General features: G+C 38.7%; 2 protein-coding genes across 8 annotated transcripts in view; one reads left to right on the plus strand and one right to left on the minus strand.

The window, feature by feature from the left end:
- The window catches only part of LOC145454980 (dedicator of cytokinesis protein 9-like), a 112,221-nt gene that overhangs the window by 75,085 nt on the left and 21,829 nt on the right, over positions 1-15,307 (minus strand). For all 7 annotated transcript variants that reach the window (XM_080332919.1, XM_080332921.1, XM_080332916.1 and 4 more), the window contains exons 7-18: positions 13,398-13,560; positions 12,248-12,429; positions 11,877-12,011; positions 11,037-11,129; positions 10,487-10,609; positions 9,675-9,883; positions 9,033-9,155; positions 8,696-8,775; positions 7,700-7,881; positions 6,750-6,908; positions 6,213-6,324; positions 5,882-6,018 (exon numbers count right to left, since the gene is read on the minus strand). In XM_080332919.1, the coding sequence (XP_080189045.1) occupies positions 5,882-6,018; positions 6,213-6,324; positions 6,750-6,908; positions 7,700-7,881; positions 8,696-8,775; positions 9,033-9,155; positions 9,675-9,883; positions 10,487-10,609; positions 11,037-11,129; positions 11,877-12,011; positions 12,248-12,429; positions 13,398-13,560 (1,698 nt within the window). The remainder of the gene's footprint in view (positions 1-5,881; positions 6,019-6,212; positions 6,325-6,749; positions 6,909-7,699; positions 7,882-8,695; positions 8,776-9,032; positions 9,156-9,674; positions 9,884-10,486; positions 10,610-11,036; positions 11,130-11,876; positions 12,012-12,247; positions 12,430-13,397; positions 13,561-15,307) is intronic.
- LOC145454991 (uncharacterized) lies at positions 9-3,878 on the plus strand. The gene is made up of 4 exons (XM_080332941.1): positions 9-229; positions 869-966; positions 1,237-1,456; positions 2,076-3,878. Exons 1-4 carry the CDS (start codon positions 83-85, stop codon positions 3,549-3,551), a joined length of 1,941 nt encoding a protein of 646 aa, XP_080189067.1. The 5' UTR covers positions 9-82; the 3' UTR covers positions 3,552-3,878.

Consider the following 15,307-nt stretch of genomic DNA (forward strand, 5'->3'; position numbering starts at 1 on the left):
TCAAACAAGCCAGACTCGATTCATCACAATTCCGTGTTCCTTGCAGATTTAATTAAGTTCCGCGCACTCCCAACGGAAAGGTATGCGGTTGGGTTTGATGCTGATAGTTTGCGGCGTTGTGTCGGCGCAGAATAGCAAACTAGTGCAGCCGACCGTCGACAAACTTGACCTCAGAGAAAGCGCGGTGCGCCTGCCCGAATCCGACGCTTACGAGACGCCTGTTGACACGGTAAGCTCCCGATACTTGAAATTGTTGTTCGAGCAGCCTTTGCAAACTTCTGCATTTTCAAAACTCGCAACTAGAGCTAGAACTAACGACCTTTAAAAATTCGCAACTAATCAATTCAAACACAACTAACTGTATTCTGAGCCGAATTGCAAATTAGCTACGAAATATTGGAGATAAAATCTGCATTCAAAAGGATGGGGCTTCGAGTTTAAAATGGGAGGGTTTTCGACCCCAAAACCCACCCCCGGCTATGTCACTGTTGTTAGTGATGACTCTGAGCTAGCAATTGCCGCAAAAATATCACACAACAGAACACCGGCATCACGATTCCGGCATTCACGCCAAATGACGACACACATTTTCTCGTTGTTTTACAATTAACTTGTTAGAAAAATGCGCAAGCAGAACTAGAACTGCTGGCTTTAAATTCCGCAACTAGAACCAGAAGTGAAACTACTCACCTTTGAAAATCCGCAACTAGAACTAGAATTAGAACTACTCACTTTTCAAAATGCGCAACTAGAACTAGAAGTATAACTACTCAAAATCCAGTAGTTCACCGTAATTAATTAGATTGGCAGTCTGTAAGAGTCTGATTTGAAGACGTAATCTGTTAATCAATACGTTTTTGCATTGAAGGAAGAGTCATCCCATGGAGACGAATGTGGTGGATCGGAATGTTCAGAGTCTAGCCAAGAATGTGCGAGCACAGAATGCAGCACAGGATGCAACCAAAGGTAAAATGACGCTTTTAGTTTTGGACATCTTGTGGTCAATCAGCTGATATTTTAAAATGTAGTCAGTAAGGAAGTACTTCTAATTATTTCAAGTACTAGAGTAGGATATACCTACTTTCAGAACTTACTGAAGTGGTCAACATTTTCCAGCCAACATAAGTCTATCATTTTGGGCCAAGGTTTGTTGGAAGACCCAATTCTGTAAATTATGCTTGGAAAATTTCATTTAATCTAGCTATTTCGTCGTTTCATTAAGCTATTTCCTTACAGAACGCACACATCGTGTTCTGGGGGCTGCGGTTGCTGTTGCGGGGGTGGCATGTCAGGCGCCATGAACCACGTACTGTTGGAATCCATCAACAATCTCATGCAAGGACCCCCTGGCTTACAGGGTCCGGCAGGTGTCCAAGGCCCGGCGGGTTTGCCTGGTATGCCGGGTTCTCCAGGAAAACCGGGTATGCCGGGGCTGCAAGGGCCGTCCGGACCGCAGGTGAGAAAATAACTACTGAAAAGTTTTTTGTAATACACGAGGTAGTCAAAGCAAAAGAATGCTAAAATCATAACTACCGGTACTTGAGGAATTAGCCCAAGTAGGTAAAATCTACTTGAGTACTTCAAAATTAGTAGAAATAATTCTATGCAGAACATTTACGTACACAATTAAGAGAGAAACTGAAACTGGAGATGTGTTTTTTTGTTATTGTTTTTTATTGTTTATTACATGTGCATATTTGCAATAGGCGGCCAAGTAGTCACAGTCCCCATTGATACCCAAGTAGAAGTAGAAGTAACGACTATAAGCTTCTACTTCATTACAAGTAGAAGTAGCGTTTTCCAAGCAAAAACATCAAGTAATATATGTTTAGTTTTGTCTACAAGACTGAAAACTGTTAAGTGAAAGTAGCAATGAATTATCTGAAAGCTACTCAACTATGCAGTTTCAAAAACTAAATTTACACGGGAGATCGGATACTTTTGGCAGTAAAATCATTACCATTTTATCTACTAACTAGTAAGGCAATTCAAAAAGTAGAAGTTTTCTTTTCACTGACCACTACACCATCAAAATTTACATCATGTTAACTAAATCGCATCAATTACAACCCTAGGGCGTCCAGGGACCAGTCGGAAAAGGCCTCAAAGGCGAATGCGGTCCACGCGGTCCGAAAGGCACGTCCGGAAACCCCGGAATCAGCATCCCCGGCCCGAAAGGCGAGAGGGGTCCGCCTGGACCCCCTGGAAACGCCGGCTACGAAGAATTAAGACGCCCGTCTACCACAGAAGGCACGTGGGTGGCAAATTTCAAAGGAGAAAAGGGTGAACAGGGTCTCAGGGGTGAGAAAGGAGAAATCGGGATGAAAGGCTCATCCATAAAAGGAGAAAAGGGTGATAACGGTTTGCCGGGGACCCCAGGAATCACCAAAGACGAATTGCTAAATCTAACATCAAGCCTGGACGGGGTAGGCTTACCGGGACCTCCTGGACCCAAGGGTGATGCTGGCGAAATTCTGTTAATACCAGACGACGAACCAGGCGAAAAGGGGCAAAAGGGTGAAATTGGGGTTGGAATTAAAGGCCACCGCGGACACATAGGCTTAAAAGGCGAACCAGGCGTTGGAATACCTGGCCCACCTGGGGTCGATGGGGTCAGTACGAAAGGAGACAAGGGTGAAAGAGGAGCCCCGGGACCTCCCGGTGGTCCTGGAAGTGATAGCTTAATTTCAGTGGATGAAATAAAGGGTGAACAGGGTGAAAAAGGGGAACGAGGAGAGCCTGGTCAAAAGGGTATGGTCGGACCCATGGGTCCTCAAGGCAACAATGGATTGCCGGGTATCAAAGGAAGCCAAGGGGACCGCGGAAAAACCGGCGTACAAGGTCGACAAGGTATTAGAGGTCCACCAGGACAGTACACGGTGGGTGTAAAAGGACATAAAGGCGACACAGGGAGTAAGGGTGAGCCAGGGCGTGGGATTCCTGGTCCTCCAGGCCCTCCGGGGCGGTCCGGTAGAGACGGAGATTCATCAAGTTGGGTATCAATCGGGAGTAATTCAGGACGTTGTTGTGATAACCAAAAAGTAGCCTTTATGGCTGGTTTATCTTGCAATTTTCAAGGTAGTTATGAAAGAATCGCGTTCGACGCTGTGATTACTAACGAAGGTAACGCGTACAACGGTAAATCAGGATGCTTCATAGCCCCGGCAGGAGGCTTATACGTTTTCCACGTGCACATATTAAGGTGTCAAAACGGTGGCCCGTTGTACATGCACCTTATGAAGAACAAAGACGTCATCAGCTCTGGTACAAATCACGATATACGCTTTGAGACTACAAGCACCAGTGCTGTGTTACAGTTAGGAAAAGGTGATGTAGTTTGGGTAAGGCTACGCCAAGGTACTGTGTACGGGCATTCTCCTTCCCATTACTCCACGTTTTCTGGGTTTTCTTTGACTTTAAACGAACAAATAGACTCCAGCGCTATCACGTCTGAGCGTGCTGACGCTGTGAGTTATCCTCTCAGAAAACCTCGTTCAAGATATCTGGGTGGTTCAACTCCAAACAGCTTTGTGGAAATGGAAGATCGGTGATGTAATCAAGAAGAATTGATTACGAAAAGGAAAGAATCCCCTCCGGTGGCATACAGAAGACCGTTACCTTCCAACGACGAAACACCGATTGTTAACTCACAAACTCAACGGAATACCGCCCGTTTACGGCCTGCGTTGTGAGCAACTGCCAGCAGAACGCGTTTACACAAGACTTCTGCATCATCACCCTCTTTACAATAAGTCTGCCGAGTCGTTTGCGTAACGGTGTCTATTATTTATTGAGTAAAAACAAAACCGTTTTGACACACGATATTATCGGTGCTCAATTTTGAGTGTCGGAGTGCTAATATAATTAGAATATCTTGACTCTGTTGTTCTGCCAAGCAACACCAGTAACTGATACTGGGTAAGGGCAGCAGGTAACTGAGCTGGTAAGACAGTTAGAGCCATGGTAGCAGGATATTACGATGCATAATAGGGGTGTTAAAAAATGACTTTTTTCTCAAATTGCACTGGCTACTTCATAAAATTGTTAGATTACCTAATTTAAGCCTACACGCCAAATTTGGTTCAATTCCAGCCAGTAGCAGCATTGCTACAGGAGAAGAAAGTTTCAATTTATTATGTAAAAATAGATGAAAAAAAATTTCAAAATTTTCTGATCACCCCATGAAAGTGCTAGGTTGTCTATAGAAACAATGTTCACCAAATTTGGCTCAATTCCAACCAGTGGAAGTGGGGTTATTGCTGTCGAAAAATTTTGATTTGAATAAAATAGTATTTACGGTGGGCACACCTATAATAAATAATTAAAGCATTAGCCACCGTAAATACTAACTTATTGATATTATAAATTTTTCGACGGCAATAACTCCGCTTCCACTGATTGGAATTGAGCCAAATTTGGTGTGTAGGCTTAAATTAGGTAACCTAACTATTTTATCAAGTAGCCAGTACAATTTGAGTAAAAAAGTCATTTTTGAACAGCCCTAATGCATGTCGATCCAAATACCGCAATGCTGTGCTAAACTCCGTGGCTGTGAAACAGCACGAAGTCCTATCACAAATTCCAAAATCATCTGCTTGTATTTTTCCATTACGACTGTAATTAGCGCAGTGTGTAGTCCATTTGTCGACCTGAGTCAGAGTATTATTATCTGCCACCCAGGTAGTAAGCGCCCAAGCACGTTTGTGCCACACATGAGCAGCTGAACGATTAATTGCAACGGCTTAGCTTCAAGTCAGACGTACTAACTACACTTCACAATAGCCTGACGATGATCGGTAATCATTTAAAATGTATCATTGTAAGAAAGTTGTTAAATACAGCATTTAATAATACATTGATATTGAAATAAACAAGAATATTCTTGGATGACAGTCTCCAGGGGTAATTGTCAACAACTGGTAGAGAACTGATATCTCCAGGTTCATTTCAATATGATGATATGATTCAATTGTCTACTGAAGTTCTTCAAATACAGCGTAGTATGGAAAAGAAGATTTTTCCGGACATCATATATATGCATACGGTATAGCAAAGGTGCTTTGAATATGATTGCTGTGGCTTTCACAATCATCCAGGATAAAATCTAACCACAATGAGTCACTGGAATAAGCAAAGAAACCAGTTCCCACAAATGAACAAATCACTAAATCTGACCTGAAAATCTGTTAATAGCAACATAACAAATTTAAGTTTGTCAACACTATTACTCAAGATCTAATCCCAAGAGGACCACCTCAATCAATCATACGTAGTTTAAAAGCAATGAACTGTCTTGAACTGAGAGCATTACTTCAACTTCACTATAGTACAGCTACACCTTGAAACTCGACCGCATATTAACACAGCAAGAGACAATAGGGTTGTTCAAAATGACCTTTTTATCTGGATTCCAGGGATTCACTGATTACATTGTTAGTTTGCCTAAAAAACGCCGCACACCAAATGTGGCTCGATTCCAACTGGTATATATGAATGCATATGAGTTTGAAAATTTGGAATTATTATAAAAAATTTTCAAATATTTTTTTAAATGTTATGGTCAACCTCATGAAATTGTCGATTTGTCCACAAAAACGTGCAAAACAAATTTGACGAAATTCTAACCCGTGGAAGCGATATTATTTGAGCTTTCCATTAATAATTCTGGGATTACCCACCGTCCAGGCTATTTTCGCGAATCCAATATTTTCAAATGCTTCCAGTAAAATTTGAAAATTTTTCATTTAATTTTTATAATAAATTCAAATTTTTTAAACTCCTGTAATAAGCGAATCTCCGGAATCCGTAAGAATAAGTAATTTTTGAACAACCTTGCGATTACACCAACGGCAGTCACCAAAAACTTAGACATATAACTTACCCCTCTAGCTGGCACAGTTGGGTCCTGATTTTCCAGGTACCCCGGGGGCAGGTTGGCGCACACGGGTAGAGCTTTTTCTTTCTCGATGCAATTCACTTGCCTGTCTTTGGTCAATAGTGGAAGCCACGCGTGTCCGACTGAATTAATAAATAAGTCGTAGGTCTTTAGGCAGACTTGAACAGCCATAATATTTTCAGCTTACTCAAATTAGATTAGAATTGGAATTACAGCTACACAGGATTTTCCAAATTTTCACGATAGTGATTACAATATCAATTGAAATTATATATTGGAATCTTAATAGTAACAATATCAAACCAAATTTCCTTACTTTCAGTCTTGACAATGTCTTTCTTTTTAGCGCTGGCGTCCACTATGACGTGATAAAAGGAGAATAGCAGGTGATGCCCGCTGTGCAGTTGCGGGGGTAGGGCCAGTTTGAACTGAAAAATATAGACACAATCATAAAATAGAGCCATGTAGCCTCTAAAATTCCACTAAATATAAACTATTCAATTACAATTATAAAATTGTCGAAAATATATTCGGCATTTGGTGTCTTGATAGAAGTTAGGCGGTATTGGGATAAAGACAGAGTTAAAATGTGTTTCAAGTTCACTATTGTTTGTGATGACACTAAATAAATATTATTTTGTAAATATACCCTCACTCTCGTAACACTTGTTTACATATACCTAATACCTTTACAGGGAAACAGTAGATTAGGTCAGAATTAAAATGAGAACGGAAACACTCCACGAATCAGATTAGCAATACAGGCATTTCGCTCCAATTAGTCTAATTAACCAAGTAGAATTATCCTGTAGCACAAGTCTGACTTAAACTACTGGCCATCTTGGCATCAAACCTCTTCGTAAAATTCCGGCGTTTCATCGTGATGCAGCACAGCGGCAGAAACTTGCGTGGAGAAGATCTCATTTCCAGGCCTGCCGTAGAATGAACGGAGCGGAACGGCACCCTCCGCGTCTGAATCTCTGAACTCTATGACTACCGCGATATTTCGTGCCTGCAATAAAGAATATTCAATATATTCGGTGAATAATATTAGACAACAGCAGCAGTAACTCGGGGTTGTTCAAAAATGACTTTTTTTCCCGAATTCCGGGATTCACCGATCACATTGTTACGTCACCTAAAAAACGTTACACACCATATTTGGCTCGATGAAGGCACGAAAGTTAGAAAATTTTGAATTTATAACTGTCAAACTCTCGGCATCATGCATCAAAAATGAGAAATTCATTCCGTACTTCAAAGCGCAGTCGGAATATTCGAATAACTCTCGAATTTTAAGAATTTTGCATGAAAAATATTGAACTCATTTGTGTACTTTAAAACAGGTTTAGAAAATTTGAAAAATTGTTGAATTCTCAGATTTTTGCATCATAAAATTGGGAACTCGCTTTTGTACTTAAACTAGAGCCAAATTCTAAGCATTTTGCATCAAAAATTAAAAACTCATTTTTCAATTAATTGTTGAATGCTCAACCTTTAGTTTAAAAGAAAACGACGTATTTTCGTGCTTCAAACTAGAGCCCAAAAAATTTGAACAACTGTCGAACTCTAAGCATTTTGCAATAAAAAGTTAAGACTCAGTTTAGCACATAAAACTAAAGACCTAATATTTATTTAAATGTTGAATTCACAGCATTTCGCATTGAAAATTAAAAACTCATATTTGCACATCAAACTAAAGACCTAATATTTGAATAACTGTCGAATTCTCAGCATTTCGCGTTAAAAATTAAGAATTAATTCCTGTGCACCAAACGAGACCCGTGTCCCGACTGTACTTGCCTTTGCAAACGATTTCTGATTGTCGTATTTGAGAGATCGCGGATAGATGTAGAAATGGTTCACGTATTCCATGTGCATGTACTGGTCCTGGATGGTTGCGGGCAGAAATTCGTCCACCTCAAAAACTGGTTCCACTTTGCCGTTAAAAGGTTTGATCGGAGTGAGAGACGAAGTCAGCAGGCCTGGAAATAAGCAAGATAGAATTTTTAACACATTCCACTCATTTTTGACACTTTCTACTAGACGCTAATTTGTTGCTAATACGTCACATAGACAAAATCAGGGTTGTAACCGATTCACCAGGTTCCGAGTTACATGTAAATTTGAATTTTACAGTTTTGACTCGAGTCAAGTCGAGTCATTTTTAATTCAACACCGAGTCAAGTCCGAGTCCAAGTCAGCTAGTAGAGGGTCGAGTCCGAGTCATAATGCTTACTGTTCAATATCGAGTTCAAGTCAAGTTCAACGCACTTTTGTGAGACTCTTTGACGATATCCGGCCTCACATTCATTAAAATACTTATTTTTCTCACTCTAAACATGTTTATTCCAACAGATAAAAGACAGTTTTCAGCCAATTTCACATTTATTGGTCCTGATATACGAGACTTGAATAAGACTTATAGAATTTGTCGAGCCTTACGACTTGCTCTTGAGTCGTGCGTAATGACTCGAGTAAAAGTTGAGTCAATACACAGATTGACTTGAGTCGAGTCATTTTCCATTTTTATGAAAATGACCCGAGTCAAGTAGAGTCGACAAAAAATTTGACTGAAATTTAAATGAATTTAAAATTCGACGTCTCGTTCTTTAACGGACAAGAGCCCAGCTTGTTGCATTTTGCTGTTGAGATATAGAATTTGAAGAGCTTCTTGGAGGTACAGAACTTCAATGCACAATTGAATAGTATATTCATATTGAAATGAACCCAAATATATCCGATATAAAATTGGCAGATCGACAGTTGAGAACCATTGGTTTCTACACCTATACTTACTTGGTATGTCAGACGGCACTTTTGAAAGCTCTACAAAGATGGTGCAAGGGATATCTTCCAATTTATTCAATTTCTCCGGCCTGCATGCAACAAAAAGGATATTGGTCAACAAAACGACAACAATCTCCTGCATTGATAAATGGACAGGATACAGCAAAGATGATTATAATAAAACGTCAAATTTTACTGGCTACTTGATAAAATGGTTAGGTTGCCTAAAAAAACGCTGCACACAAACTTTGGCTCAATTCCAATCAATAGAAGCATTGCTACATAAGAAAAAGTTTTGGATTTATTTATTCAAAATATATATAAAAATTTTTTGAACTTTTCCAACCTTCGAAAATCCGCCAAGAATTTCAGTAGATAATCTTCGGATAGCTTCGAAGATTCTTGCTTGTAAACGTAGTCTTCAAAAGCTCGCGTGCTGATGGTCCCTTCTTGATCGGCAAAAAGCGGCCTAGATACAGAATTCAAACGGCCAATTACAGTTAAGTGATAATTTTCAGTTGGTCGTAAAACACAGATTTGTGATGACTCGAGTCGCAATATTTCGTTGATTCAAATTCTCGTGTCTCAGGACCTATACTTCATAAATAGTATATTATGTATGCGAGGTCATTGATATCACTCGAGAGCTTCAAAATAGTGAGTTGAACCTGACTTGAACTGAAAAAAATGAGCATTATCACGTATGCCAGGCCTTCAATATCACTCGAGAGTTTCAAAAAAGTGAATTGAACCTGACTTGAACCTCAGAGCCTTGTGGTTACAACCGTGGTAGTAAGTCAAAGGTATGTTTCTGCCTAAATTTAATGAAGTTATTATCGACAAGATAGATCAGCTAATTTGACGCTAACCATAAAATTAATTTTAATGAAGTTATTATCAAGTCATAGCCAAATTCACATAAATGCAAACATCCAACAAGATAGATCTGTTAGTTTGAAGGCATCTGTTAAAATTAAGTCACACTTACTTTGCAGTCCAAGCAAATGGCATCCTGAATTGTCCCAACCTCTGGCAAGCCGCCTTCGCGTGTTTTAAAACCTTTGCTGCCGTTTTAGTGGTATCACCGTCTGTCTTCATGTAGGGATATGCGCAGGATTTGATATTTCCTTGTAAAACCTTTTCAATTCGAACCACGAGAAAGATATCGGGATGAGGATTGCTGATGCTGAAGACACACTGCAGCACAATAAAATCAACAATATATTAGTAACATGAGATATACTTACATGCAGAAACACAGGATGGCTCATGTTTGTTCTCTATAGAACAGGGTTTCTCAAGCTTTTTTAGCGCAGACCCCTAAATTTTGGAGTTTGCATGAACTGCAGACTTGTACAATCTACGGTCAGCTAACTAATGGTTTCTCAAGTAGTTCTAATTCTAGTTCAAGTTCTAGTTGCGGATTTTGAATAGCGAGTAGTTTTAGTTCTAGGCCTAGTTGCGGATTTTGAAGTATGAGTAGTTCTAGTTCTAGTTGCGGGATTTGAATAACGAGTAGTTCTAGTTGAGGATTTTGTATAGTGAGTAGTTCTAGTTCTGGTTTACTCAAAACGAAATCAACTCACCTGAACTAAACTAAGTCGGGAAAGTTAGCCTAGTAAATATCTGATATGATTTTACAATGCTAAAATAATGACAAAAAGAACAATATGGAAAGTGATGTAATAGGCGTACGTATCAAGGAAATAACATCTTGAAACACCAGAGTAGAAATAAGTGAACCAGTTGTTATTCATAGAAGAGAAACAGCATGCATTGAAGACATCAAATCAGACTTACATTTTTTGGATACGCGATCCACTGTCTCTCTACATTGGATGGTAGATTCGGTTCTCCTGTTCTTTCGGTCTCGCGAGAAGCTTTCCGCTGTGATGAGTCTTTTTCTGGAATCATTTTGCGCACCTACAATTACAAACGCAGGTTATTACTCGGGCTGGAAATGATGATCAAGCGTTCGAATCTGAAACGAGCATTAATTCTAAGAGATGATTTTTTCGAGTACTGAAGTTATACGCTCCTTGGCACTAAAAGTTAATTTATCAACGGAAATCATAGTTTCGATACTATTTTTCACTGTGGAAGGCTGTGATCCTCGATTGGTCGTATTGCAACATACGGAACATGTAGTACAAATCTACGCACACTAGTGGAGATGGCATATCTGTAAAGTCCTAATCAACCCAGAGCATTGCCCCGAAGTGCAATGAAATAGGTCGAAATATGGTCGAATAAATACCGAATTATATTCTTTGTAGTCTAGCTCAGGGCATTCCACAAATACATCAAATTTCATGTCGTCAAAGCAAGACAAACACAGACAACTACGAACCAGGTCATGATTGAGATCGACGTGAATGTCGGCCGATATTTTCTTCATCTGCTTCACGTCGTAAAGACACAACGTCATAAAAAACGGTTCGACCTGAAGCGATAAAGCGAGATTATTTCTAGTGAATTTCAAGATAGACTTGGACAACTACATAATCCTAGTTGATTAATTAGACTAATTAGCAAAATGCTGATAATCGAATTCTAATCGAATTTGCGAAATATTTCTATGCTCTCGGTAAAATTCGAAACTAATCTCTGGCTTTACTGAAAATGCTGCAGGAGAAGTGTATCGTGCGAGACGAGCCAAACTTGCTTTACACAGACATTTGCCATTCTCATGCTTATGGGAATCTACTTTGAGATGAAGTGAACTTGATTTCGTGTATTTCTTTGAGAATTTAATTCAATTTTCAAGTTTTTACGAATTCAGTGATTTTAATTCTAATCCAATTTTGAAAAAAATAGCAATTAAAAGTCTAATCTAAAATAAACTGTGTAGCAATAATTCTGGTCTAATTTGGAAAAAAACTGCATGCGGTTACAAATCTAATTCCAATCTAATTCGGAAAAAAGTAGCTATAATTCTAATTCCAGTCCAGTTTAGAAAGAAACTATAGCTACCATTCTAATTCTAATCTAATTTAGAAAAAGAAATAGCTATAATTCTGATTCTAGTCCAACTTGGAAAAAAGTACTGCGGCTATAAATCTAATTCCAGTCTAATTGTGAAAAAAATGTGTAGCCGTCATTCGAATTATAACATAATTTGAAAAAAATAGCTATAATCTAGCTATCATTATATTTCTAAGCTAATTTGGAAAAACTGAAAAGCACTCACCGCAGTTTTGGGCTCTTCATAACCTTCAATAACGACGCCGCGCAGATTAAATTGCAGCGTCTTGCATTGAACCTGAACGCGGTGCTTGACTTGCTTGATGGGAGGCGGTGGTAGGCCGATATTAGACGCTGGCCGCTGAAATTATTATACCATTTGTGGATACTATTCGTCAAGTAAATGTCAATTTTAACCAAAGGCGATCAGCATGATTGTAATGAGTAGTTGGACTCTAGCCGTGATTTTGTGTAGACTCAACTCGACTAGACTCGACTCAAGTCGAGTGTATTGACTCAACTTGTGCTCAATAATACCCGATTCAGGTTTAAGTACTCGAAGTACTCAACCAGCCTAGTCATAAGCAACTAACTTACCTTTAGAAACCTTTCCTGAAAAGGCGGGTACATGTGAACCAAGTTCATCCTCCCTTCTTTCCTGGCCGTTTGATTCTTGGTATCTGTCTCTTTCGAGTATTTCACAAGCTCCGGATGCATGCTGCTCTGGAGACTTTCCAGGGTGCCGTACGAGTGCTTCATGTTCTCATGACCTTGCGGGGCTGCAGAATAAGCGGGCCGTCAATGGATAGAAGTCGCTCGATAAAAGACTTGGATAACTAGATAGTTCTAGTTTTTCAATTAGACTAATTAGAGCGAAATAATTAGTGAAATGTTGCTGTGCCCCCATTTCAATTCTAGTCTAATTTCTGCTTTTCCTGAAAATGCCACAGCAGAACTGTATAGTGTGAAATGAATCAAACTTGGTGTACAGATATTTGCCGTTCTCATACTTATGATAATTAACTCTGATTTGATATGAACTGAACTTAATTTTTATGTATTTCTTTCCAAATTGGAATTTAATTCAATTTCCAAATTTTCGAATTACTCAATTCTAGTTCTAGTCTAATCTAGAAAATAAATCTGTGTGGCTATAATTCTATTTTTAATCTAATTCTTAAAAAAAACTGTGTAACTACAATTCTAATTCTAGTCGAATTTGGAATAAAATGTGTAGCTATAATTCTAATTATCTAGTCAAATGCGGAGAAAGCTGCAGCCGTAATTCTAAATCTAATCTGATTTGGAAAAAAAAACTGTAGCTATAATTATCACTCTAGTAGAATTCGGAAAAACTGTAGCTGTGATTCTAAATCTAATCTAATTTGGAAAAAAAAAACTGTAGCTATAATTCTAAATCTAATCTAATTTGGAGAAAAAAACTGTAGCTATAATTCTAAATCTAATCTAATTTGGAGAAAAAAACTGTAGCTATAATTCTAATTCTAGTAGAATTCTGGAAAAACTGTAGCTGTAATTCTAAATCTAATCTGATTTCGAAAAAAATAATTTTAATTTAATTCGGAAAAAAAACATAGCTGTAATTCTAAATCTGTGCAGCTTCAATTCTGGTTCTAATCTCATTTCGAAAAAAACTGTGTCGCCATGATCCTAATTCTACTAATTTGGAAATGATGAAATTTTTTTAGTTATTCAACCCCGCTTAGATCATCCTGCAAAACATCACCTTTATGGTCGTCATTGTGATAGTGAGCTTCGATAGTGGTCTGCAAGGCGTGATTGATCGTGGAAATCCATTCCGTGGCTTCCGTTTCTGAGTCGGCGGCGAGCAGATGACAGATTTGGTCCTGCATTCGGATTTCGAACGCGTGCTTGCGCCCTTTGCTAGTCTGCCATTACAAAACAAGTACATAACATAATTGGAATGGACTCGAAATGTAAATTTCCACCACGGGTTGTTCAAAAGTAGCATTTTTTTTCGAATTTTACGGGCTACCACATGTAATTGTAGCTATAGATAAGGTAGACCTACCAATTTTTGCTCAGTATGTACGAACGTGAAGTAATGCTAATTTACATATTTAATCTTATGAATTGCCTTGAAGAAGTATTGCTGTATATTTTGAAACAAATTTGACATTGTGTTGAAAAATAGCAATTTTTCACTGTGGCTACATTAGAAGTTCAGCCGTAAATAATATGAATTCAAATCCATAACTTACTACGACAATAACTATGCTTTGACAGGTCAGAATTATATTTTGTGGAAACCTAACAATTTCATGGTCAAATATAACAAGGCACAACCAAACTTGCGAATATTTCAGAACAATAGCGTTTGTCACCGGACTATATGATATGTTTGCACATCATATAGCTTCCAAGAGCTACAAATAATGAATCTATGATTGGTCACCAGGTGCACTATACAGTTTGAAAATCACTACAGGGTCAGTTGCAAATCGGTCACATCTGGACTTTATCCATTAATAGGCATATTACATGTGTTCGAGGTTCTTATACAAAAAAATCACTACAAAATATTTGCAAAAAGTCTTTGTAGGCAAAACAGCACACTCGCGATGATCTCGCGCATTGAATTAAAAATATTCAACTTGGTAATGGTTCATGCATTGTACCATCTCCAAATCGATTTCTACTGTGTTCAATTATTCAAATCAAAAAAATTTGGCTCGCGTCCAAATTATTCCGCTACCACATCACCCCATGCTCATCAAAAAGATTTTATGGCTGTCCGAGTTCATTTATTCATCAGACACACCTGATACGACTCAGTGACGTGCGGTCAAGGGGGCAAGTGAGGCACGCAGGGCAGTGCTTCTCCTGTCGTCAGGATAAATAAAGGAAAATTATAAAAACCTTCAATGAAATTCTGTAATTTACTACCACTATCCATGGGTGAAACATTTTGAACATTTTTACATCCTAAACTACACAATTCAAACAATCAATGTTAAAAAATATGGGGAAACAGGAGAGGTGAGGGACAGATGAGCCAAGCCCTCCTGTAATAGCGCAATTCATCGTAAACAGCTTGAAATTCATAATATTGGGTACAAATCGAATGCTATTGCATCACTGATTCCGAAAATCAAAATATAAATAATGACATACCCCCACAACCCCCTCAAAATCTCAAAGGAACATTAAATTCGGCTTGGTTACATACTATGACAACGCATTGAAACGATGCAAGGTGAGGCACAATTATATTTGCCCACCGATTATTGACCTGGCAATCCGACAGGAATTTGCCATACCAACCTTCAATTGTGAAAACGTACAGTAGCAAGCTACTGTTTGAATATATAGCAAGTCCCAATTGAGTAAGCTATCCTTTTGGGTTTTTATATTTGCCAATCTGATTCTAATGGGGCCAGTACCTCACCGCACGTCACTGATTAAAAAATGGAATTGTCAGAGAGTGCAGAATAATCTGACACCCATCTCAAACCTAGCGATTCCACAAATCCAGAAAACACGCATTTCAAAAGCAACGAACCACACCGAAAAATCTACATTACTTATCTCACTACACCGTCCTTTGTTTTTCTTCTACGATGCAAGGCTTTTACTTCATACGTGGAATAAAGTAAATTGCAGCAGTCCAAAACC

This window comes from Botryllus schlosseri, chromosome 14 (assembly GCF_051294905.1).
Source record: "Botryllus schlosseri isolate E-star chromosome 14, Bs_hap1, whole genome shotgun sequence".
In the NCBI taxonomy this organism is placed as follows: domain Eukaryota; kingdom Metazoa; phylum Chordata; class Ascidiacea; order Stolidobranchia; family Styelidae; genus Botryllus; species Botryllus schlosseri.

Coding starts and splice junctions, on each gene's coding strand:
- LOC145454991 (XM_080332941.1), top strand. CDS start 83: ATGCGGTTGGGTTTGATGCTGATAGTTTGCGGCGTTGTGTCGGCGCAG. Junction 230..868: donor ACGAGACGCCTGTTGACACG/GTAAGCTCCCGA, acceptor TTTGCATTGAAG/GAAGAGTCATCCCATGGAGA. Junction 1,457..2,075: donor AAGGGCCGTCCGGACCGCAG/GTGAGAAAATAA, acceptor TTACAACCCTAG/GGCGTCCAGGGACCAGTCGG.